Consider the following 24,101-nt stretch of genomic DNA (forward strand, 5'->3'; position numbering starts at 1 on the left):
ACTACTTGTCCGCTTGATCCTATTCCATCATCTTCTTCAAGCCATTTATCCTGCAGTTGTACCTGCACTCACTCACATCATTAACATATCCCTCCACACTGGTGTTTTTCCCTCAGCATTTAGACAGGCTCATATAATCCCACTTCTTAAGAAACCCACTCTTAACCCAAGTCTTTTAGAGAACTACAGACCGGTTTCCCTTCTTCCTTTCATTGCAAAAACACTTGAACGAGCTGTGTTCAACCAAGTCTCTGCCTTTCTCACACAGAACAACCTCCTCGACAGCAACCAGTCTGGTTTCAAAAGTGGACATTCCAAAGAGGCACATAATCACTTTCTCGGACTTTTAAATTAAATGTTCCCTCCTGGTGGAATGACCTGCCCAACTCAGTCCGAGCAGCTGAGTCCTTAGCCATCTTCAAGAATTGGCTAAAAACACATCTCTTCCATCTTTATTTGACCCTCTAACTCTAGCACTCGCTATATTCTTTATAAAAAAAATTAAATAAAAAAATAACACTTGCTTTTCTAATCTTTTTGTATTCTGTCTATTTGTTTTCTTTTTATTTATTATACAATTATAATTCTGACTTCTGACTTCTGATTAACAAAAGCAAAAAAGGCCTCTAACACTAGCTTGCTTTATTGTTTTTCTATTCTATCTGTTTTCTTTTTATTTATTATATGATTAAAAAAAAAACTTGCTACGTTTACTGCATTAAGCTAACTGAGACTTGTTATAGCACTTGCTTATCATTGCTCTTTTGTTGATTTTGATTGCTTCCATTGTCCTCATTTGTAAGTCGCTTTGGATAAAAGCCTCCGCTACATGTCTAAAGGTAATGTAAATATATATGTTCATGTCAGTCTTTTTCTTGCCCAAAAATTCCGAAAATATTTCTGAAGTTCAAAAATATTTGTCTGCTGTCATGTAAGAAATGTATATTTAAACTTTTTTTAGTCAGAAGTCAGAAGTCCAGCTAATTAAATATAAATGTAAGGTGTCTAAAATATATGATTTATATGTCTGTCTAAATCCATAGTTTTGTCATGAAATTCTAGATGGTGCAATCCAATAGGTTTCTTTTAGTATCAGCAGCCAATGAGCTTGCTGCTCAACATTCGATTATTCTTGGCTAGTGCTTGCTGTAGCAGAAACCCTTCACCTTCCCCAGCTCCACCTGTATAGATCAGCTACAGGGTAATTTCATGTATGTTATATCTGGGAGTTATTTCATATATGTTATACTGTATGTGCAGCAGCAGTATTGCTTAGATGCTCGCAGCAGCATGTCTGTGGTTGTATTGGCAGTAGCAAGTCTCGGTACTTGCTCTGCCACAGCAGCAACGTAGCAGATCTATTCCGCCAAGACCAGACACATTAGCATTGCCATGTATATTACCATGCAAAACTCTCAAGAGAGTTTACAGAATTAAACATATGAGAAATGTAATATTTACAGTTTTGCATGTACATTTTGTAAATATTATTTTGTAAAAAAAAGAGAGGGAGAAGGGGGATTTAGAAGATTAGCCGTGAATTATTGAATGAAACATGTTTTTCTACAATGATAATGGTGAGGCAATGTGTCATGCTTTGGGGTAAGCTGTGCTTAACCAGTTGTACAGTATTATACTGTAGCTGTCATTCAGTTGATAGCAGACACGCTGAAATAATATTATGCATATTAGTTTTACCTTTGTTTTATCTAATTTATTCTTGCCAAAGGAGGACAACCACTTATCTCATGTACTTCAACACTCAGAAAGAGAAAACTCAGGGTGACTTGTGCTCCAGTAGTTGTTAATTCCTGAATAGTCCTCACAGAATAATATGTTTTTTTAAGACACAGTCAGTCTAAACAGCTAAACAGCTGAGATACGTATTACATCTGCTTCCATACTTAATGATGAAAATGCTACTTGTTTTGTGAGGCTGTTTCACCTCCTTTTAGCACCGTCTACTGGCAAATCAGTTACCTGGCTGATATGTTTGATTATCATCTCATGGTCATCAAAAGGCTTTAAGCAGGATAATTAATGATCATTTTGCTACTGTTTGTCTTCATACCTTGGTAAAACATGTTTTTGTTCTATACGTTTCCTGTCAATTTCTAGGTCTTTTAGCTACTGGTGTCTCAGAAGTATTTCTGTCACCCTTTCCAAAGTCTTAATCATGTGGTCTTGGTTTTGAGGCGTCTCTGAACCATGTAAACATGGTCACAACAACTGCAGTCTTGGTCTGGATCTGGGTCTTATGGTCTCTGGCAAGACTGTAAGCTACTTATAATGTACTAAAGGTAATAATTACCACAGCCACTACTTAGTGTGGTATCTTTTTTTCACCCTGTGTAATAGGAGATTTTATTATTATTATTATTATTATTATTATTTAAAAAAAATCTTAAACCAACAGGTCTTGGTCTGAATCTGGCCCTCAAATGATAAAGTAGATCATGGGAGGGACTCGTTTTTCAAGAACTTTATATAATATCTGTAAATTATTCTAAGTGAACTCTGATGCACTTTTTGAATTAATTCTAAATGACACAGTCTCTAATCTGTTACTGAAAAACTCAGTTTAAAGGGTTAATGATAGGTTTTGTATAGTTTGATAAGATAATTAGCCTTCACGAATGATTTCTTGCGTAAAGGAACCTAGTATTAAACTCAATTAAAAAATTTTTTTTAACAAGGCTTGTTGGATCTTGCGTAATTCACGGTTTCATGAGAATTAAATACGCGACAGAAATCATGAAGCAAAGCAGCAAACAAATGATGTGATTAAAATGACAAACGTTTTTACAATAAACATCTCTTATAATATCTGGCGCCATCTAGCGGTAAAGCAACACATTTAGGTGAGTTTGACATTTATAATAAAGATGTTGAACATGGCTTGGTAACTTTTCATAAGGCATTGCTTTCCTTTATATACTGACTAGCCAAAAGTGATTGATTTACCTTTGCTTTGCATACAGTGTAATCTTATCAGTAGAATATGTGAATAATGTTTAAAAGGAGATTATTTACTAAATCTAGCAGTCAAAGGTCACGAGCCTGATCCATGAAAAGAGTTTGAGAGTTCCACACACGCTCACAGAGAGTCACACTTGAAAAATGTAAGTAAAACTCTGCCATATAACATTATTTTTTGCTGTTTATACTTATGTATTTTTGAAAATATTTACTTCAGCTATTGTTGCAATAATAACAATTAAAATGACAAAGAATCTAAAAAGGTCACATTTTCCATTGATTTATTTTATTGTGATTTTATAACCGTGTTTTGCCTGAACTCCCATTATATTTTAGAGACAGAATAAATTAGTTTAGCATATACCCTTTTATTTTTAATGGTTAAAATATATCTAATTTCACTTCAATGAAGTCATCTATTTTATTAGTCATGTTGAATAGTAATTACAGTTTTAAAAGATCATTTTAATTGAGAGAATATATGAAATATTACAGCCGTTCAAAAAGTGTTTATGGTTTATTTGTTTAACATATTATTATTATTAGTAGTAGTAGTATTGTTGTTGTTGTTGTTAATGCGGTTGTTGCTGTTTTGCAATCAGCCATGATTCATTTTTCCCACAAGTGGAAGTGTAAATAAATAAATAAATAAAATAACAGCTCTTATTAATCTACTGATATGAGTTGAGTCTCTGTCTCAAATATAAATATATTTTTAAAGTAAAATGTATTTATTGGTGTAAAATTATATTACGAGGGGGGGAAAAATTGAACCTTTGAATTATTCACCAACAATCACTCTAGTTCAATAGTTAATGTACAATATTAAATACAAACACAAATATGACATTTTATATATAGCCAGTCATTTAATATATGAGCGTCCGGAGTCCATAAAGCTGCATGCAATATGAATTAAATAATAATAATAATAATAATAGTTAAAAAAGTAAGTTAATAAATAAATAAGGTTATTTATCATCTACATATGGAAGCCAGTTTTTCGCCACTGAATAAAAAACAAAAAAAGGTAATGCGTCTTTTTATCTCACAATTCTGACTTTTTTATCTCACAATTCTGACTTTTTTTCACAGGATTGTGAGATATAAACTCGCAATTGCAAGTTATAAAGTCAGAATTGCGTGAAATAAACTCGCAATTGGGGGGGGGACTGATATTTTCTTAGATATTTTCTGCGACTTTATGTCTCGCAATTGCGAGTTTATATCACGCAGTTCTGACTTTATTTCTCAGAATTGCGAGTTTATATCTCACAATTATGACTTTTTAACTCGCAATTGCGACATTTTATCTCACAATTCTGACTTTTTTTTCTCAGAATTGCGTGGTATAAACTACCACGCAATTCTGAGGGGGAAAAAAAGTCAGAATTGTGAGATAAAATGTCGCAATTACCCTTTTATTTTTTTTATTCAGTGGCGACAACGGGCTTCCATATCTACACAAAAAACGACAACAACAAAAACAATGTATGTCGCCTCCAAACTTTTTAGTAAACAGTGCTGCGGCCCCTTTAAGAGCTCAGCGGACGCGTTTAGGAGATCTGCCCGTCTGCTGTGTGTGTGAGTTCGGTGACATCAATAAGACACGCAGATCCGTGTTCTCCGGGGGACTGACATTAACTCATTCATAATCAAGGCTCTAGGGACATCGCGCGGCTCTTTTAGACATCAGAGGGGGAGAGGGATCTGGTGGTGTATATTTCCAGCAGTTTTCCAGCAGGTGTTACTGAAGGATCCATCACAGACTATCAGCAGGGTTCATGAAACTTTGCTACGATTTGCGAGCTGGGTAAGCGGATCTTTAACATGTGTCCTTTAATCATATCCAAGAGGGCAACAGGCGATTTACAGTACGTGTGTACAGGAGGACTGTCATGATTCATAGATGAAAGCGGTTCTATTCGGAGTAACGATCTTTAAAATGAAACTGTTCCTATCAGTGTCAGTGGCGCACTTAAGACCCGCAGATTTAAATAGCTAAGGATGTATAAGTCCTAATCGAATGTGGCATCGCTTTGTTTAACGTGCCATTTAAATGCGTTCCTGGAACGTGACCGTTATTCTGTCATTCAGAATCTTCGGAACAAAATGTATCATTCTGCAGAACATCGGACTGAATACATTGTATCCACACAACACGCAGACGGCCTGCAGAACACATGCATGTGATGGAGTGAGAGTGAATACATGTGTTGTTGATATTCACTGACTCGTTCACTGATCAACTGATCTGAACTCAGCCATCTATTCGTTGTTCCGTGAAGGCAAGATCAATTGACTCACTGATCAGTGGATTTATTGATTTACTGTTTCATTTGCTCTGTTGATTCATTGATCTACTGAGTCACTGATTCATGTATCATTGTAAAATCAGCTGAATGATTGAAAGCAGTTGAATAATTGATCCATCGATTCATTGATATTTGATTCCATTGATCTGCAGAGTTGATTAATTATTCTTTTGATTATTGGATCTATGGATTCAATGATTTATTGACCTACTGATTCACCAATTCATCATTTATTGTGAAATAAATTCAATCATTGAGCCATTGATCTGTTAAATCATTGACGAAAGAATCTTTGATTAACTGATCCATGGATTCAGTGACTGATTCACTGACTCGTTCACTGATCAATTGATCTGAACTCAGCCATCTATTCGTTGTTCCGTCAAGGCAAGATCGATTGACTCACTGATCAGTGGATTTATTGATTTACTGTTTCATTTGCTCTGTTGATTCATTGATCTACTGAGTCACTGATTCATGTATCATTGTAAAATCAGCTGAATGATTGAAAGCAGTTGAATAATTGATCCATCGATTCATTGATATTTGATTCCATTGATCTGCAGAGTTGATTAATTATTCTTTGGATTATTGGATCTATGGATTCAATGATTTATTGACCTACTGAATCCAATAAATAAATTCAATCACTGATCCATTGATCTGTTAAATCATTGACGAAAGAATCTTTGATGAACTGATCCATGGGTTCATTTAATTATTTACCTATTGAGTCACTGATTCATTTATTCATTCTGAAATAAACCGAATCATTGAAAAATAATTGAATCTATGAATTGATCAGCTAAGTCGTTGATTAATTAATATTTTTATTAATTGATCCACATATTCATTGGCCTACTGAATCACTGGTTCATTTATCCATTGTGAAATCAATTAAAATATTAAAATAATGGAATCATTGATCAATCAATCAAATCATTGTTCTGTTGTTTCATATTTGGTTCATTAATCCATGGATTTATTCATGCATTGCCATATTGAGTCACTAATTAAACCATTGCGAAATCAACTGAAACATTGGAAACTGAATTATTGATCCATTGTTTCATTGATCAGTTTGTGTTTGTGTCATTGATGATTTAATCTTGTGATTAATTAATCAATGGATTTATTAACTAATTGGCCTATTAGTCACTTATTCAGTTGTCCATTTGGAAATCAACTAAATATTTAAAATCAGTTGAATCACTGACACGTGGATTTATTGATTTGTTGTTGCATTGATTTATTGATTAATTTATCCATTTGACAACTGATTATTTCCGATTTAGTGGTTTCAGATTAAGCCGTTTTCTCAAGCAAACCATTTCTTTGATCAGTAAAACACAGTATTCCTGTACTGAGAGAGTTTATGTAGGCAGCACCTGTAGTGTTGAACTCTGAGTATGACTCATGCACAAATAAAGAAGTACATTTTGTGTTTTTGTGTATTATGTAGCATAGATTTGATCTTGAATGAACTGAATTTCATTTCTCTCTTGCAGATATGAATGTCTTTGTCATTGTTTGCTGTAGTAAGTCATAGCATTCCTCCAGTGCTCTCAATGGTGGTTCAGTTAGAAGTAAATCAGAAGGCCTTGGTGGTGAATATTTGTGTAGAGATGTGGGCAGTATAGATATCGCTGGGTTATGTGGGTGGACACATTTAGTTCCAACTTGTGTACTTGACTAGAAACTTCTGCTGCTCTCACAGCATGCAGAATCACAATAATGGCCAAATATAATTTCATAATAATAAGCACTGAGAGCTCTTAAGGCAGTCAGTCTTCTGTAATGTAATTTCAGAGAGAGACGGTTACAGTTGAAGCTCATGACCCCATCGTTTTGTTGTCTGCATCTACAATCTGCGCCATTGTTTTCTCGACATAAAAGCTTTTTGTTCTTACCTGTTTATTTTGTAATTTTAACTGTGTTTAAGTGTTAAAATACTGACCCTCATATTCACGTTTCAAACCTTTTTAACTTTCTTGCTCCCGTCACATGGACAGTATTAATTCATTTATATTAACATTCAAGTCGAGTTCATCTAGATTCAGGTGGATTTGCTGGGCCTGTAAACATTTGATTTGCACATAGCTTTTTTAACGTAGTTGCAAAAATGAGTAATTCTGCAGTGGTTCCATAAACTACAAATTATAGTGAATGTAAAATCTTCAGCATGTTACAAAACCTTTCATTCTTACAGATTGCGCAATAGTTGAACCTATACCTGTATTATATTATGATGGTTATTGAAGCACTTTCAAAGAGGTAGTGACATGCCCAAGTTGTGTGGGAAATCCACACATGGCACTACATTTCCACTGGGATTTCCGCAGTATTTTGAAAAACTTTGGTCAGTGAGTCTTGCTCGAGGCAGGAAAGGCACCTGAAATCCATTCACAACCTGCTGCGATTTGACATGTTTTTTTGGTGTTCGTCTTCAGAACAGAAGAGCTAATGAATTCCCTTTCGTTTTTAAAGGTCAACCCTAGAGACTACTGAGAATATTCATTCACGTGTTTTTGTGAAATTCCTGAGGATATGAGCATGTGTCAGAGAGGTGACTTCAGGGTAAAATGTAATATCTTATTTCAGAGAAAGGGTTCACATTTAATCAAGAGTCGTGTAATTAATGAAATCAAAATACATTTTGTGGCTTTCTGTCATCCATTAGTGTGTAATTATGTAAATCAGCTTATTAGTATTAAGTAAATAAAACATTGCAGTTGAAAAAAACAAAAACACATGGTTATTGTCATGGTTGTGTAAGGTTTTAAATATGTTAGTTTTATCTTTACTTTTTTTTTTTATTGGTTTTAAAATGTTTGTATGACATAATGTTTACTTTTTCTTAAAATCATACATGTGAATTTTAAAAAATGTATATATATATATATATATATAATGTATAATGCATTATAAAAGTAGTTTTAATGTAATGCACCTCATAATGCATTGTGCATGTACATAATATGAATAATTGTACATTAATAATACATTATAACACTTATCAATTCATTGTTACACTGTGCATTTTAAATTCTGTTATAATTATTTATGACAAGATATAATGTGTTACAATGCGCATTATGAATAATGCATTATATCCTTTAAAATGCATTATACATAAAGGCTTTAAGTAAAGTGATACAGCATATTTTTCATAGTATATGATTTTTTAATTATTATTAGAAATTATTTATATTTAATATGATTTAATGAAAACAACTTTGCTGAGACATATACACAATATTTACCAACAATTTTTTCAGCCGACAGAGTCGACATGAGCATCAGCCAATGCCAGTAATCTCAAATGAGCCAAAAATTGGCTAATTCAATTGACAGGATGATATATATCAGTCTGTCAGTACTATTGGCTTACTGTAATAAAGCCACTTTGCATCTTCATTATGTGCAAGTGAAAATTCTCCAGCAGTGTATCACCTGTGTCCTCTTTAAAATCTAACAGTTTGTTTTTATTTTTAAAGGTTTCTGTAAATGTGTTACTTTTATACGTGATACTTTTTGTACTTTGTTGACCCTGCAGGGCTGCCATACACAATGTTAAGGTAAAGCCTAAAGCAGCTGTGTTGAACATGCTAAAGCGGCTGGACAAAATAAGATTCCGTGGTCCAAAGCGAGATGACTTCCTGGATTTACCCGAGTCCCCCACGGGGTCGGACACTGAATTTAGTGATGACATGCTGCTGAGACCTCGACCTTCAATACGAGATAATGACGAGCAAAGAGATCTTGTAAGTAATTACACACACTCGCATTACATTTGACAACTTTCTATTGAGTAAGCATGAAGTATGAATAACTCATTTAAGAACATCTGTATGTTAGTGTACTACAGTTAGTTATGTAATACATGTGTTAAAGAGGGTTGGTTTCAAAACCTAGTGAGCTACATTTTAAGGTATCATATTGTAGGTTTGCTTCTAACAACATTATGCTGCTGTAACACAGTTTGTTGTTCGGGAAGAAGGAAGCGGGAACCGGCGAACGTTTAAAAACTTTAATAAAATAAACAAACACAAAATGAAAGTAAAGCGGCAGTCCCTCGTGGACGACTGCCGCACACAAAACACAAAATAAAATCCAGGCCTGGTCCTCTCTCGTCTTTCACTGTTGTAGCTCCTCTTTTTATCCTTCTGGAGCTCCTCCGTGGGACTCGAGACTGGTGAGTGGTGCAGGTGTCGCTCAGTATCAATTACTCCACCGGCCTCACTCTGTTCCCACGGCTCTCGGCCCCGCCCCCACTCGTTACATACACCCATCGCCCCTCGCATCGCCGATCACGGGCGGCCACGGCGTACCTGGGGGTAAGGACAGACAGACGAGGCGAGAGAAAAGGAGACGGAAGGATGAGGAGAGACAGATACGATAGAGGGGAGAGAGGAAAAGAAAAAAAAATTATTGGTCCGGTTCCCGGACACACTGCCGCTTAGTCCGCAACCGGCTGAGAGGCTCTCACTCACGGTGCCATGCGATGGTACTGGACATCTTTGGTGGACGGCCCACTGCTCATCCGCCTCCTGGCGGACGGCGATGGCTCCTCCTGTTGAGGGCAGCCGGCAGCGAGTCCCCTGTTCCCTGCTCCTCCCCAATCATGGCGGATGGCAGCAGGCTCCGGCCTCCTGGCGAACGGGGCCGACTCCTCCGCTCCCTCTCAGACGGCAGCCACCCCTCCTCAACCCAGGAGCGTGGCAGCGAGCTCTCCGTCCCACCTCGTCTTCCATCACTCCAGTATCACCGCCTCGGGCAGCCACTGGCGGTCTCTTCGCTTGTTCCTGCTGCCCGATCTCCTCAGCATCGCGATCCCCCTCAGCAGCGAGGGCTCTCTGACAGCGTGTCCCTCCTTCCTCCCGGGTTTCGGCACCAATGTAACACCGTTTGTAGGTCGGGAAGAAGGAGGCGGGAACCGGCAAACATTTAAAGACTTTAATAAAATAAACAAACACAAAATGAAAGTAAAGCGGCAGCCCCTCGCGGACGACTGCCGCACACAAAACACAAAATAAAATCCAGGCCTGGTCCTCTCTCGTCTTTCGCTGTCGTAGCTCCTCCTTTTATCCTTCCGGAGTTCCTCCATGGGACTCGAGACCGGTGAGTGGTGCAGGTGTCGCTCATTATCAATTACTCCACTGGCCTCGCTTCGTTCCCACGGCTCTCGGCCCCGCCCCCAGTCACAGCTGCCATCTAAGGTAACGGTGACTTTGGACTTGATGTCTTATTTTAGGCCCTCAAAGTGGCCCTTTGCTGAGCCAACACTGATCTATATTCTATACCACAATGTCGAACGAAAACCATGAGGGCTGATGTTGCCAACTGCATAATTTTTAGATCAGGCAGTAAAATAAAGGCATAAAAACAATGGAATAGTTGCACAGTGGAATGCAAAAATGTGTTGTGTGCAAACGACCCCTTAGAAGGTAGATGCAGTTCCTTTAAATCAGTTTTCTCGATCTCTTTTAGAGTCTGACCTTTTTATGTCAACTACCTCTTTATCTTCCATAATGCAGCAAAGCAGAAAGAGCTTGTTTAATGTTCTGTCTCGCCATTATCTCATTCCCCTAGTTAAACTGTGCTGATGTTCCTAAGAAATATAGGAAGGCCTCAGCCCTTGCAGCCAAATGATGCTTTAATGCACTTTACCATCCTGTTAACACCAGACACTGTAGCTTCAGTCTGGTACCTTTTCATTTCACAGATGGTTTATGGAAGAATTATTTGCCGTAATCATGTTAGAGATGTTTTCTGAGAGGTTTGTAGTCCTATTTCTGTAATTTGGTGTTCTGTGTATTTTGAGGCTTTCCCCTCAATGATGGCGCCTCAGATTAGTCATGGTGTTGAATAAGTGTCTCACAGAAGAGCCAGCTTCCTCTGCAACATGAGCGTGTGTTTTGGAAATGTAAACTGAGATGTCGAGTGACAGGTCTAGCACATCTCTTGGACGCTGTAGGGCGTCATACTCTATGGTAGTGCGTTCAATGCTCATCCCTCAACCATAGCTCTGTTTCAAAACCTAGTGAGCTGCCCACCCAGGTAGTAGTTTTAGGCATCGCTGGCTGTTCCAAATTGTAGATAGCAAAATCTTCCGTCTATCCTTCCAATCTCCAAACCGCTTATCATAAGTAGGGTCTCGGGGATGCTGGAGCCTATACCAGAATCGGGCAATAGGCAGGGAAACACCCTGGATGGACGGCTGGTCAACACGCACATTCACACCAGCCATTTAGTCTTTTCAATTCACCTATCCTGCAAAGTCTTTAGACTGGGAGAAACCAGAGCACCCAGAGATTACCCACACCAAAATGGGGAGACCATGCAAACTCCACACAAAAAGGCCTACTGGCTCAACCAAGAGCAGCAAAACTCATATCTGCACAGTTGTGGGTGTTATGGGAGGTCGTTAGGGTGTTGCTAGGTGGTGACTAATTGGTTCAATTTTACAACATTACAATTATTTTACTGCTTCTCACTATTGAGTCGGAGGCTACCCTATCCCAAACCAAACATTTTTTATATTTCTGACTCTTGATTGGGCTGCCTCTGATGGGGGACCCACAATTGACCCCTCACAAAGACCCGCCCCACCTTCATTACTGTTGCCATGTCTGACAAGCCATGGCACTCTCACGCCACACATCATGTTCTCAAGTAGTGAAAAATACATCGCAGAGCAAAGAGGAAACTGACAACGCACTGACAGATAAGACAGAGCAGATTACTTTAGGTATGAAACAAAGTCTCAAATTGTCTTTTTAAAAAAAAGAAATAATAATCAAACAATAAATACCTTTTTGTGGCTCTTTAATTTGTGTCGTGACAGATCGCTGTAGCTCAAGCAGCACATGAAACGATCATCACTTTTTCTTTACTAGTTATAGTGTGAAATAAACATGAATGAACATTAGAAGATATCTTTCAAGTTTTAACTGCAGAAAATTGTCAGTTCACACCATTTCAAGTCCACCAACGTTAATCTACTGTCTGGGCCCGTATTTGTCAAGCCTCTGAGAACGACTCTCATCATGTCATCATTTACTCATCCTCATGTCGTTCCAAACCTGTATGAGTTGCTTTCTTATGTTGAACATAAAATAAAATATTTTGAAGATTGCTGGTAATCAAACAGTTGGTGGTTGCCATTGACTTCCATAGTATTTTTTTAGATTGATTACCAGCAATCTTCAAAATATCTTATTTTATGTTAAAAACAGCATCAGGCCACTAGACATAAAAATTTGCTGGTTAAAACAACAGTATTAGCTTTAAATTTACTATTGTCACTGGAAAAACTGTGCGGACACCAGACGTAAGCAGCCATGAACGTTATGAGGAAATAGTCACGTTTTCTTATCCTCTCAAGCTGAAATCCTATCAAACCAGCACATACGGTCACAAATTTAAATCCCAGAATTCCCAAGCGCACTCACTGATTTAAGGTCTGGGTTAAGGGAGTGGCATGGAATTGTGGGAGTCACCCAGTCACTCCCTGTGAACTGTAAATTGACATGAAGTTCAAAATGATATGGGGGCATTTTAATTTTAAATTGAAAGTGAAGTGACGTGACATGTGGCCAAGTATGGTGACCCATACTCAGAATTAGTGCTCTGCATTTATCCCATCCAAAGTGCGCGCGCGCACACACACACACACGGAGCAGTGGGCAGCCATTTTTTTGCTGCGGGGAGCAGTTGGGGGTTCGGTGCCTTGCTCAAGTGCACCTCAGTTGTGGTATTGAAGGTGGAGAGAGCATTGTACATTCACTCCCCCCACCTACAATCCCTGCCGGTACGAGACTCAAACCCGCAACCTTTGGGTTATGAGTCTGACTCTCTAACCATTAGGCCACGACTTCCCCGCTATTGAAGTCGTGTTTTTTTCTTTTTTTTTTTCTTTTTTTTGCTTCCTTACTAAATTCTGTTCCTAATCCATTAGTTTAAAAACTACTTCTAAATAGCTATGTTTCCATCCAAATATTCAAATAATATTAATAATTTTAATTTTTGCGCAAAACTGGAATATTGCATAAAACATTTGCGAATAAAGCACCATTTCCATCCAACGAGTTAAAGAAAACAAGAAAGAAAGTAAAGTAAGAAAAAAAGAAAGAAAGAAAGAAAATTAGGAGAAGCCACTTACTATAATAATTTTCACAACCAAAACAACATTTCAGATGCTGTGCAATGAGATCGGTCCACTGGTTAGTCAAGTTATCCCATCCCATCTTGCAAAGACACGTCTTTTTTTGATGCGCATGGTGGAATTTATTCGGTAAATGTGTTTCTATCATAGTTAATGCAGTTTTTCGTAGCGGATAAAAAGTTGATCCTACTCAATTGTGTCATTTATAGAATTTATGCACATCTTAGTGTTTCCATCCAGCTGTTTTTTTATGCGATATTCCAAAATGCTCATAAAAATAGGTGGTGTAACAAACAGTCCACTGAAAGAGAGTTGTGATAAACCCAAGTGCCACTTTTATTTAAACAAGGTGAAATCCAAAATCCAAACAAACTAAGAAAGACTTGACTTGGCATGAACAGAAACACAAACTCACCAACAGTCGGTTACACAGCAGGGCCGGACTGGGACGCAATTTCAGGCCGGGAAATCTCACACTCATCCAGGCCACACAGAAAAAGAGGGGCCAAAATTTTACCTTTTGGGGTACAACAGCTTGACCTGTGGCAGTACTCTTAAAAGGACATCTTTGTACCTTTTTTACCCCTAATAGGAACATATTAGTACTAGGGCTGCACGATAAATCGCATGCAATATTTAACGCGCATCTTATCAGTAAAGCCAGTAAAGCATATGAACCATGTTCATATTCGCGCGATTTTTTGCGCAGCTCGTCAGTGAACAACAGCTCTTTGTAGTTAATGCTGCTCAATGTGAAAGCCCACAGGTGATGGAGATTTACCGCTGATTACAGAACCGGCTTTCTGACAAGATGCGCATTAAATATCGCATGCGATTTATCGTGCAGCCCTAATTAGTACCTTAGAGTATAAAGATTTCTATTTCAGATAAATGCTGTTCTTCTGAACTTTCTATTCAACAAAGAAATCTGAAAAAAAATCTAATCTGTTTTCAACGTAATAATAATAATGATAATAATAAATGTTTTTTGAGCAGCAAATGAGCATAATAGAATGATTTCTGAAGGATCATGTGACACTGAAGACTGGAGTAATGACGCTGAAAACTCAGCTTTGAAATCACAGGAATAAAACGCACGATAAATCGCATGCAATATTTAACGCGCATCTTATCAGTAAAGCCAGTAAAGCATATGAACCATGTTCATATTCGCGCGATTTTTTGCGCAGCTCGTCAGTGAACAACAGCTCTTTGTAGTTAATGCTGCTCAATGTGAAAGCCCACAGGTGATGGAGATTTACCGCTGATTACAGAACCGGCTTTCTGACAAGATGCGCATTAAATATCGCATGCGATTTATCGTGCAGCCCTAATTAGTACCTTAGAGTATTAATTCGCACCCTTAAGGTACTAATTTGTAGGCCTACCTATTAGGGGTAAAAAATTAATATGTCCTTTTTAGAGTACTGCTCCAGTGACAAGCTGTTGTACCCCAAAAGGTGCAATTTTGGCCCCTTTTTTCTGTATATAGCCTATACATCCACAACAATTTCTGAAACCACAGACAACCCTATTATTTGTATGGCCATCACATAAAAAGTTTAAAATCCTTGGTCTGGGGCCGTAGAATGATTTCTGAAGGATCATGTGACACTGAAGACTGGAGTAATGACGCTGAAAACTCAGCTTTGAAATCACAGGAATAAAACATTTTTAAATATATTCAAATAGAAATCAGTCATTTTAAATAATAAAAATATTTCACAATATTGCTATTTTTGCTGTATTTTGGATCAAATAAATGCAGCGTGGTGAGCAGAAGAGACTTCTTTAAAAAACATTACAAATCTTACTGATCAAAACCTTTTAACTGGTAGTGTATTAGAACACAATTTCTAAAGTGCCTAAACGTCAAAATTAGTACAGTATATTTGTTGAAAAATGAACTTTTTGTTATTTGTTGAACACACTATTGAATTATTAGACTGTTACTAGGGCTGCACGATAAATCGAAATGGAATCGAGATCGCGATTCGACAGAAGCTGCGATTGTCATGCGTATCTTTCATAAAATCCTTGGTCTGGGGCCGTGGAAAATAATAAAAGTTTCTCTCTTGCACTGCACCTTCAGTTCCCTTTCCCTTTTCGTCATGTTCCCCAATATCTCTGTCTCTCCCCCCCACCAATCCTGCATTTATTTGATCCAAAGTACAGCAAGAGCAGTAATATGAAATATTTTTACTATTTAATATAACTGCTTTCGATTTGAATATATTTTAAAATATAATTTATTTCTGTAATCAAAAAGCTGAATTTTCAACATCATTACTGCAGATTTCAGTGTCACATTATCCTTCAGAAATCATTCTAATATGCTAATTTGCTGTTCAAGAAACATTTGTTGTTATTATTATCAATATTTAAAACAGTTGAGCACATCAGAATTTTTTGATGAATAGAAACATCAAAAGATCAGCATTTATCTGAAATAAAAAGGTTTTGTAACATTATACATGCACTATACTAAATCAAACACTTGACTGACTTTATGAAGTGAGTTTGGAGTAATAAATGTGGTATTTTCACATGCTTTCAGATGGAGCAGCATTTACTTCACAGAGCCGTAGTTCACTGAGAAGCTATGCAAACAGCTGTCATTATCGCAAACGATTTCTTCGATTTCATAATCGCGCAATAAAATCGTCTGCGATTTTTTTTGCGTAACTTGTCAGTGAACTCTGTGTAGTAAATTCTGCTCCATCTGAAAGCACGTGATGATGTTTTCCTGCTGATTACAGAACCGGCATTACTATCAAAATGTGCATGATAATCGCATTCGATTAATCGTGCAGACCTAGCTGTTACTCATATTATTTTTGTGTTGCTGTCTACTCAAGCTCCCTCTCTCCCTGTACAATAAGTCCATGTGAATATCCGTCTCTGCAAATTTTTTTAATGTAACTTTACAATCGATATTGATGTCCTTTAGCACAGTATTCTGAATGATGATAATAATGGGGTGCTACTGACAGCCATACTAGCAGTTTAATACTCAATTAGGTTAATAAAGACAAAACTATCTAGTGTATTTACAGATGAAACTGACCTGCACTTGAAACCCTGAACAGGTCAGTGATGTTGCTGCATTTCACTGCTTCTTCTGGCCGCTTCCTCTCTTTCATCGAGTCCCGTGCATCGGTTCTGTTCGGAATCGTTTGACGGAAGCGCGGAACACACGTGAGCCGATTTTAATGTAACTTTACAATCGATATTGATGTCCTTTAGCACAGTATTCTGAATGATGATAATAATGGACTGATAGCCTAACCGATACTAGCAGTTTAATACTCAATTAGGTTAATAAAGACAAAACTATCTAGTGTATTTACAGATGAAACTGACCTGCACTTGAAACCCTGAACAGGTCAGTGATGTTGCTGCATTTCACTGCTTCTTCTGGCCGCTTCCTCTCTTTCATCGAGTCCCGTGCATCGGTTCTGTTCGGAATCGTTTGACGGAAGCGCGGAACACACGTGAGCCGATTCGTGTAGCACAGCGCTGCCAGTCAACAGAAATTATTTAGTATTGATTTATTATCGAATGAAAAAATTGGTAGCACAGCGCTGCCAGTCAAGACAAACCGATTTTTTATTTAGTATTGATTTATTATCGAATGAAAAAATTGGAAATGATCACTTGGTACATTGAGAAGGCATAAATATAAAATATTAATAATAATAATAACAATAATAATAACAAAAACTGTTACACAGTTCAATACTGGACATGAGACAATGAGAACAGGGCTATTTATATTAAACAATAAAGGTCACATGACAAGAACCAACCAATGAGAGACAAGACACATGACTAAGACAACCAATAAGAACATGACACGTGAACCAAAGAACCAATCAGAACATGCCACATAGACTAGGCAGGAATACATAAAGGCAAGGAAGCATGACACCAACAGGGACCATGACTAAACGCCAAAATAAAAGACATGAAAACATAAAAACAAAACCCACATTACAGGTGGATGGAAACCGCTAATGTTGAGTATTTCTTGTTTTCTTTCACATTGAAATGTGGCATTATATTAAAATGGAACTTATTTGGATGTATTTACATTTGAATGCTTTGTTATATAGAACATTTATTGCGATTACAGGTTAGCATGCTAGTGTCAGTTTATATCCAAATGTTCCCAAGGTTCCATGCATCCATGCACTGGTGTTGTTTGCTTTTCCATTTCTAATTGATTAGACAATTTTCATCTGATGGACTTGTTAAACAATCTGCAATAATCTTGCACTGAAGGAGGAACTACCCATATCTAGGCACCAGAATATCATAGAGGTTTGAGGGTGGCCTCTTTTGACTTGGGTCAGTAAGAAATCACCTAGGAACCAGCCAGAATACCCTAACAACACAATAACAACAAATAACCCATATCATCTTAGCAACGACATATGCAACTATTACAGAAATCTATTAGGCTACACTAATACTACTACTCTCTACTACTCTACTACACTACGCTTAAAATTGTTTCCAATTTAATTGATATGAAAAATGAGAATATCATAAAAACTACTTGCAATTTTTATTCTTTCTTTCCTCATTTCCTCACAAGTTTCCATTGTATTTATTGCACATTTTCATACCGAATTTAAAAAAAAATGGTATGAAGCTCAGTTTTTTAATGCAGCTTTTGAAAAATGTATTCACACATTCTGGTGTTTCCATTCAGAATTGGTATGCAATATTCCAAAATTTGAATTTAAATATGTAGTTGACTATATTCTTTCCCCCCCCCCATCTAAATATATGTCAGGTTTACTCTACAAAGGTGGCACAGAAGCACATCTGGTGTGGCATTTAGGTGTCTTTCCTCAGACTGTTTAATGCTGCTCAGAGGTGGCATAAATGCATTTACACAGCAGTTACAACTGTATACTTTGATAATAGGGGCTGAGATGGATGGGTTTATGCAGCATTGTACCTTTACATTGAATTTTGAGGAAGCACATAGCAGCCTTAAGATGACAGTGTAAAGACACCTATAGCGTCAAGTCTAGTTTTCTAATTTTTCTGCTGCTGTGTTGCAAGTGCCCCTACAGTATGGCACCTAAAACATTTTGTCTTGTCCATAAGGCTCAGATTTTAAAAATGAGTGGGGTGATGTGAAAATGGTTTCCACAGCCCTTGAGCTCCTTCCTACATAATTGTGTTTTGGCAAATAAAACATTCTGAAGAGCTAAAAATCAGTATACTTCTGCGATGGCTTTAGGAAGTGTGTAACCTAACTTTCTGCACACACTAAAAAGCTGACCAGTCTTGCCACTCTGTTTGCATGTGTTTGCATTGGTAATTTCCTGCATCGCGGGCAGCTTTATTGTTGAATGCAACAGCCTGCTAACAGAGATGACGTTTAGACAGCAGTGAGGAGTGAGTCATCGCTCACATGCTGATCCAAATAGCTCTGGCGCACACATACAAACACAGACACACATGGAGCCAACATAACTCTTGTCCGATAGTGTATATCCATGCACTTGTAAATCCATGTAATGACTGTGTCATTGCAGCACTTTTAACTTTTAGATTCATGCACTGATGAGTCCCTGAAGGCTGGAGGTAATGAGATCAGTTTTTCACACAAGCAGGGGTTTGATTGACTCTGATTATCTCGTTTATAAGAGCCAGTTGTCTTACAGTCTCTCTGCTGCAAACTGCCTCTTTCATGCTCTACTGATAAACCTTCTGACATATTCTGTTTCAGGACACTTTGTTTTGTGTCGCAGAAGTGCAAGATGCAGATTACAGTAGCTAGTAGGGATGGAAATCAAGAACTTACCGTTCTTTTTAAATTGTATGTAAAACTGGAGTATGCCACTTTGTTGGCATACTCACATTAGTCTCATGTAGCCAGACCTTCAGACTGACAGCAGAAGGTCTGGGAATCTTGGCATATCTGAATGGCTAAGGCCTGCCCAAGTGGCCATATGACTAACAGGTAAAGCAACCAATCACGTTTCGTTTTGTGCCACGTTATGTTTAGAGGCATGGAAATGTCCCCACAATAACAGACTGGTGTGTATAACTCTTTCTATGCCACAAACTTTAAATATTTCACATACTTTTGAAAATCCAGCATTTAGTTGATCCTTATAAATTGTCATCGTCACAGGTGTAAACACAATGTCTGTCATTCTTTCATGAGGGGGTCACGGCATCACGGGTTGGGGGTTATATATATATATATATATATATGTATGTTCAGTGGATCATATTGTGGTTTTTGAGTCACAGATCGGATGATTTTTGAATAAGCAAGAAACACAGAAAAAAATTGAAGCACAGAGAATGACAATGCCGTGAAGGGTTTTTTATATAATTTTATGTGTATGTATCTATAACGTTTATTTATAATTTTAAGTGTATGTATCTATAATCTCTAACGTTTCGGTCCGATAACTGTAACTCGTGAGTGCAGATCATAATTTCCTATACTAAGTAACAGATTGGCGCACCAAAATTAAAAGATCAAGTAACGGAAGAGCGCAGTGCAAACTGCACTGTATGTATCTTAAATGCAGGGAGACGTGAAAGAGGAATCATTCACGCACTGTCTAAAACACGACTATGCTTGTGCACGCCGAGTGTGTGCAAAAACAGCATGCGAGTAATGAAGTTATCTTTCGTTTCATTTAGTTTCTTCTTGTGGTTTAGCAAATTAACCTGCAAATCAGATGCATGCCGAACAGTGGGGTCTGTTCTGTATGAATCACGGATCAACTGCACTCCATTTAACCCCTAAGAACAATCTTTCATTTACTAATTTAACATGAAATCGTCAAATTGCTACTCCATATCAATCGCATACAACGAAAATACAGAATAATTAGAACAATCATTACCGCGCAATAAATAATATAGTGTCATATAAGCCTATCTATACACATTTTCCCCAGAACATTCTTGCGACCCGGTAGCAATTCTTCCACGGACCTGGTAGTGGGTCGTGACCCGGTCGTTGGGGACCTCTGCGTTAAAGAAAGCGACATGGAAATCCTGTATAATTCAACCAATCTACAATCTATAATATTGCCAGCAGCCATATCACCCTGCAGCCCAAGACTGATTGCCCACTGAAGCTAAGCAGGGTTGAGCCTGGTCAGTACCTGGATGGGAGACCTCCAGGGAAAAATAGGTTGCTGTTGGAAGGGGTGTTAGTGAAGCCAGCAGGGGGTGCTCACCCTGTGGTCTGTGTGGGTCCTAACGCCACAGTATAGTGATGGGGACACTATACTGTCAAAAAGCACCATCCTTCGGATGAGACGTTAAACCAAGGTCCTGACCCTCTGTGGTCATTAAAAATCCCAAGATGTCCTTCGAAAAAGAGTAGGGGTGTAACCCCAGCATCCCGGCCAAATTCACCCATTGGCCTCTGGCCATCATGGCCTCCTAACCATGCCCATATCTACTGATTGGCTTCATCACTCTGTCTCCTATCCACCAATAAGCTAGTGTGTGGTGGGCGTTCTGGCGCACTATGGCTGCCGTCACATCATCCAGGTGGATGCTGCACACTGGTGGTGGTTGAGGAGATTCTCCCCTTCTGTGTAAAGCACTTTGAGTGCCCAGAAAAGCGCTATATAAATATAAGGAATTATTATTATTATAATCCAATGATGTCTTTTAAACCCCTGAAGTGTTTCCAATTTTGTGTACGATATGCATCAGATGTTCAGCCAGCAGTCTGTGGGCGTGACATTTGAGGCAGAGACTATCATCACAATAGCCGGGTTTCCATCCAAAGTTGCGAATTTAACTTGTGCGCAAAATTGGAATATCGCATAAAACATTTGCGAACAAGTACCATTTCCATCCAACGTGTCAAAGAGAACAAAATCGTCACTTCCTGATAATCTGGCACTATAAATCACTAATAAAAGTAGGAGAATATACTGAATATAATAATTTTCATATATAATAAATTACCTGCGCCTCAGAGCAAGCAGACGAAACACAATGAATGCGGTCATTGCTCTCGGAGGTGGATGCTGCTGTTTGGGAACGCAGTCGTGTAAGACATTTCTGGTAGGCAATTATACAGAAATACTTTGATGACAGACTTTGCTCGGGCATTTCCGAATGGCCATAACAACATTTCAGATGCTGTGGAATAGTATCGGTCCACTGGTTAGTCATGGTTTTGCTGTCCCATAGCACAAAGTCACATGACTTTTTTGATGCGCTTGGAGGAATTTATTCGCAAAATGCATTTCCATCTCCCATTATTTGCATTAATCCTTTTTCGCACAAGTCAAAAACCAGCTCAAGCGAGCGTAAAAACTTTTTGTCGAATTAAGGGATTTTTATTTGAAATTTGGCTTTTCCATCACTCATTTCTCATGCGATACTTCAAAATGCGCATTAAAGTAGGGTGATGGAAACATAGCTGTTGACTACGATTACATGTATATCGATATATGATTCGGAATTTGGCGGTATTCTGATTACTCATACTGATTCATGAATAACACTTTTCAATAAGTATCCCATTAGTCAACATTAGTTGATGCATTAAGTAAGGAATAATTGATTACAGTCCATTGAATTATTAGGAAATATGCACACTTGAGATGATGAAGCAGCCGTTACACCTCAGGTGAACTGACTGGAGTCAACTTGTGGGTTTTGGTTCTTTTGCCGTTGGAAGCTGTAAGGACCTTTGAAATAGCTGAAATCATTTGGTGAAGTGTTATGGACGTGTAATGCGGTTGAGCCCTGCCTGGAACTACTTAAGCCGTGTGTTTCCCTGAAAATAATTGCACACCTTAGAATGTTCGTCAACCAATCAGATTCAAGCATTCAACAGCCCCGTAGTTTAATTAGCATTATTATGCTATTATGTATGATGTTTTAAGAGTTCCTGTGGCTCCACTGTGATTGGTCACATGACATTTATGGCGCACGTGATTGGCTCGTAAAAACCTGTAGCCCAGGGCTGCTTAAGTACATTGTAGACCCATTGAAACCAATTGAGCTACGATCAACTTATACGATGCTTTTGGGAAACGCAGCCCAGAACTAAGCGCCCATGATCAAGCTACTTTGTTGCTTAAATGCTTCTTTTTTCACTATTTTGTGCTCTTCAGGGTCTTTCTCATTGCCTTATTTTCTCTTCCACGTGCATCCCTAATTTGCTATCACATTTTCTATTTCCCCTACTGTTGCTTATGTGTTTATATATGTGTCTCCTCAGCTTGGGTGTAATTCTGCTGCAAATTGTGTGAAGCAAGCATTTTACCGTCAGAGCTTTAATGCTATGACACCAAACGTGTGTGTGTGTGTGTGTGTGTGTGTAAGAAAAGAGTTGATGTCTGCACTGTCAGTCGCATTGGCTTCTTAAAGAGATAGCTCTGCTTTTCTGTCTCTCTCTGCAGTGCCGCCCTCTCTCCTAATCTCTCACTCACCTACTTTCTCTGTCTCTCTCTCACTGCGGCTCGTCTTTCTGCAGATCTTGCGTTCTTTCAGCCTGTGTGTGTGTGTGTGTGTGTGTGTGTGCGGGGCGGGATGGAGTCAGAGCAGGTTCATGCCGTGCTATCAGTGAGTCCGAATATTACAGTCTACGTTTGTCATTGAGACCGGCCTCCAGTTTGAGGCATATTTAACTAAAACAGGAGGAAGACACCATAGAGAGGACTGGTATTCTGTAAGTCACAGCTTGGAGAGACTATAGTTTGTGTGTGGTTTGTTTTAGGTTCTTATCCGTCAATTACCCTGTGTGTTTTTTTCTAGGCTGGCTTGGGGACTTTGTCTGTCATGCAAGACCTGAGGAGTGAATCGGAACGTCTCAATGAGGTCAAGGGCCATTTGGAAATTGCCTTACTGGAGAAGCACTTCCTACGTAAGTACTGGAGGGATGTCTGTGCTTGTATTCTGTGTATGCTATATGGAATATAAAGCTGAACAAAAGTTGGGATGCCCTTTATGTATATGTACAGTGTTTCATTCATACCTACAGGTTATGCAGTAGTAATAGTGGGTCTAGCATGCGTTGTATACCATGTCAAAAATTTACAGCAGTATGATACAATCCTTTTCAATACCTGACCCAAATGACAATGTGCTGAGAAGTTTAATAGTAGCACTATAGCATACTTCCAGTTTATTTGAATTTGTATGATTTATGAAGCCTTTACTATAATGACCATTATTCTAAAAAATACTTCTGGCCAGGGTGAAAAATGAATTAAAAGTACAAAAAACATGGAAATGACAAAAAAATGCACTTGATATTTAACAGTTTGTGGGGAAAAAATGCCACCATACTGAATTCCTTAAGGTTGGTTTTATAATGCTTGATATATTTCATGACATTTTATTCTAGGGCTGTCTTTTTTTAACCGAAAGATTTGTTCAGAATTTCATTTAATTAATTCACTAGAGCTTTTGTCCTAAATTGATGAGATTTTCATGGACGAAAAATACCTTCATAAAAATGTCCCTGAAATTCTGTTTCAGAGGTCAAACATTTTATATAAACATTCATTACATACACATTTCTTACATTAGTTCTAACTCTGCATTCTTATTGGATGAGCCATACTTAAAGCCACTGTAAAATAGCCGATATATGAGTTTTGAAGAAGAATTTTCTTTAT

The 24,101-nt window shown here is 38.0% G+C and overlaps 1 protein-coding gene across 1 annotated transcript; it reads left to right on the forward strand.

The window, feature by feature from the left end:
• Window positions 1-4,544: 4,544 nt before the first annotated feature.
• Window positions 4,545-23,543, forward strand: LOC107569229 (GRAM domain-containing protein 4-like). The gene is made up of 3 exons (XM_016255258.1): window positions 4,545-4,792; window positions 8,851-9,058; window positions 23,236-23,543. The coding sequence occupies exons 1-3, from the start codon at window positions 4,764-4,766 to the stop codon at window positions 23,398-23,400; spliced, it is 402 nt and encodes a 133-aa protein (XP_016110744.1). The 5' UTR covers window positions 4,545-4,763; the 3' UTR covers window positions 23,401-23,543.
• Window positions 23,544-24,101: the final 558 nt, after the last annotated feature.

The sequence above is a fragment of the Sinocyclocheilus grahami genome, unplaced genomic scaffold (assembly GCF_001515645.1).
Source record: "Sinocyclocheilus grahami isolate Dianchi unplaced genomic scaffold, SAMN03320097.WGS_v1.1 scaffold1324.1, whole genome shotgun sequence".
Classification (NCBI taxonomy): Eukaryota; Metazoa; Chordata; class Actinopteri; order Cypriniformes; family Cyprinidae; genus Sinocyclocheilus; species Sinocyclocheilus grahami.

Excerpts from the sequence above, each read along its gene's own strand:
- LOC107569229 (XM_016255258.1), top strand. The coding sequence starts at position 4,764 with ATGAAACTTTGCTACGATTTGCGAGCTGG. Across the intron at positions 4,793-8,850 it reads TGCTACGATTTGCGAGCTGG|GGCTGCCATACACAATGTTA; the intron begins GTAAGCGGATCT and ends TTGACCCTGCAG. Across the intron at positions 9,059-23,235 it reads ATGACGAGCAAAGAGATCTT|GCTGGCTTGGGGACTTTGTC; the intron begins GTAAGTAATTAC and ends GTTTTTTTCTAG.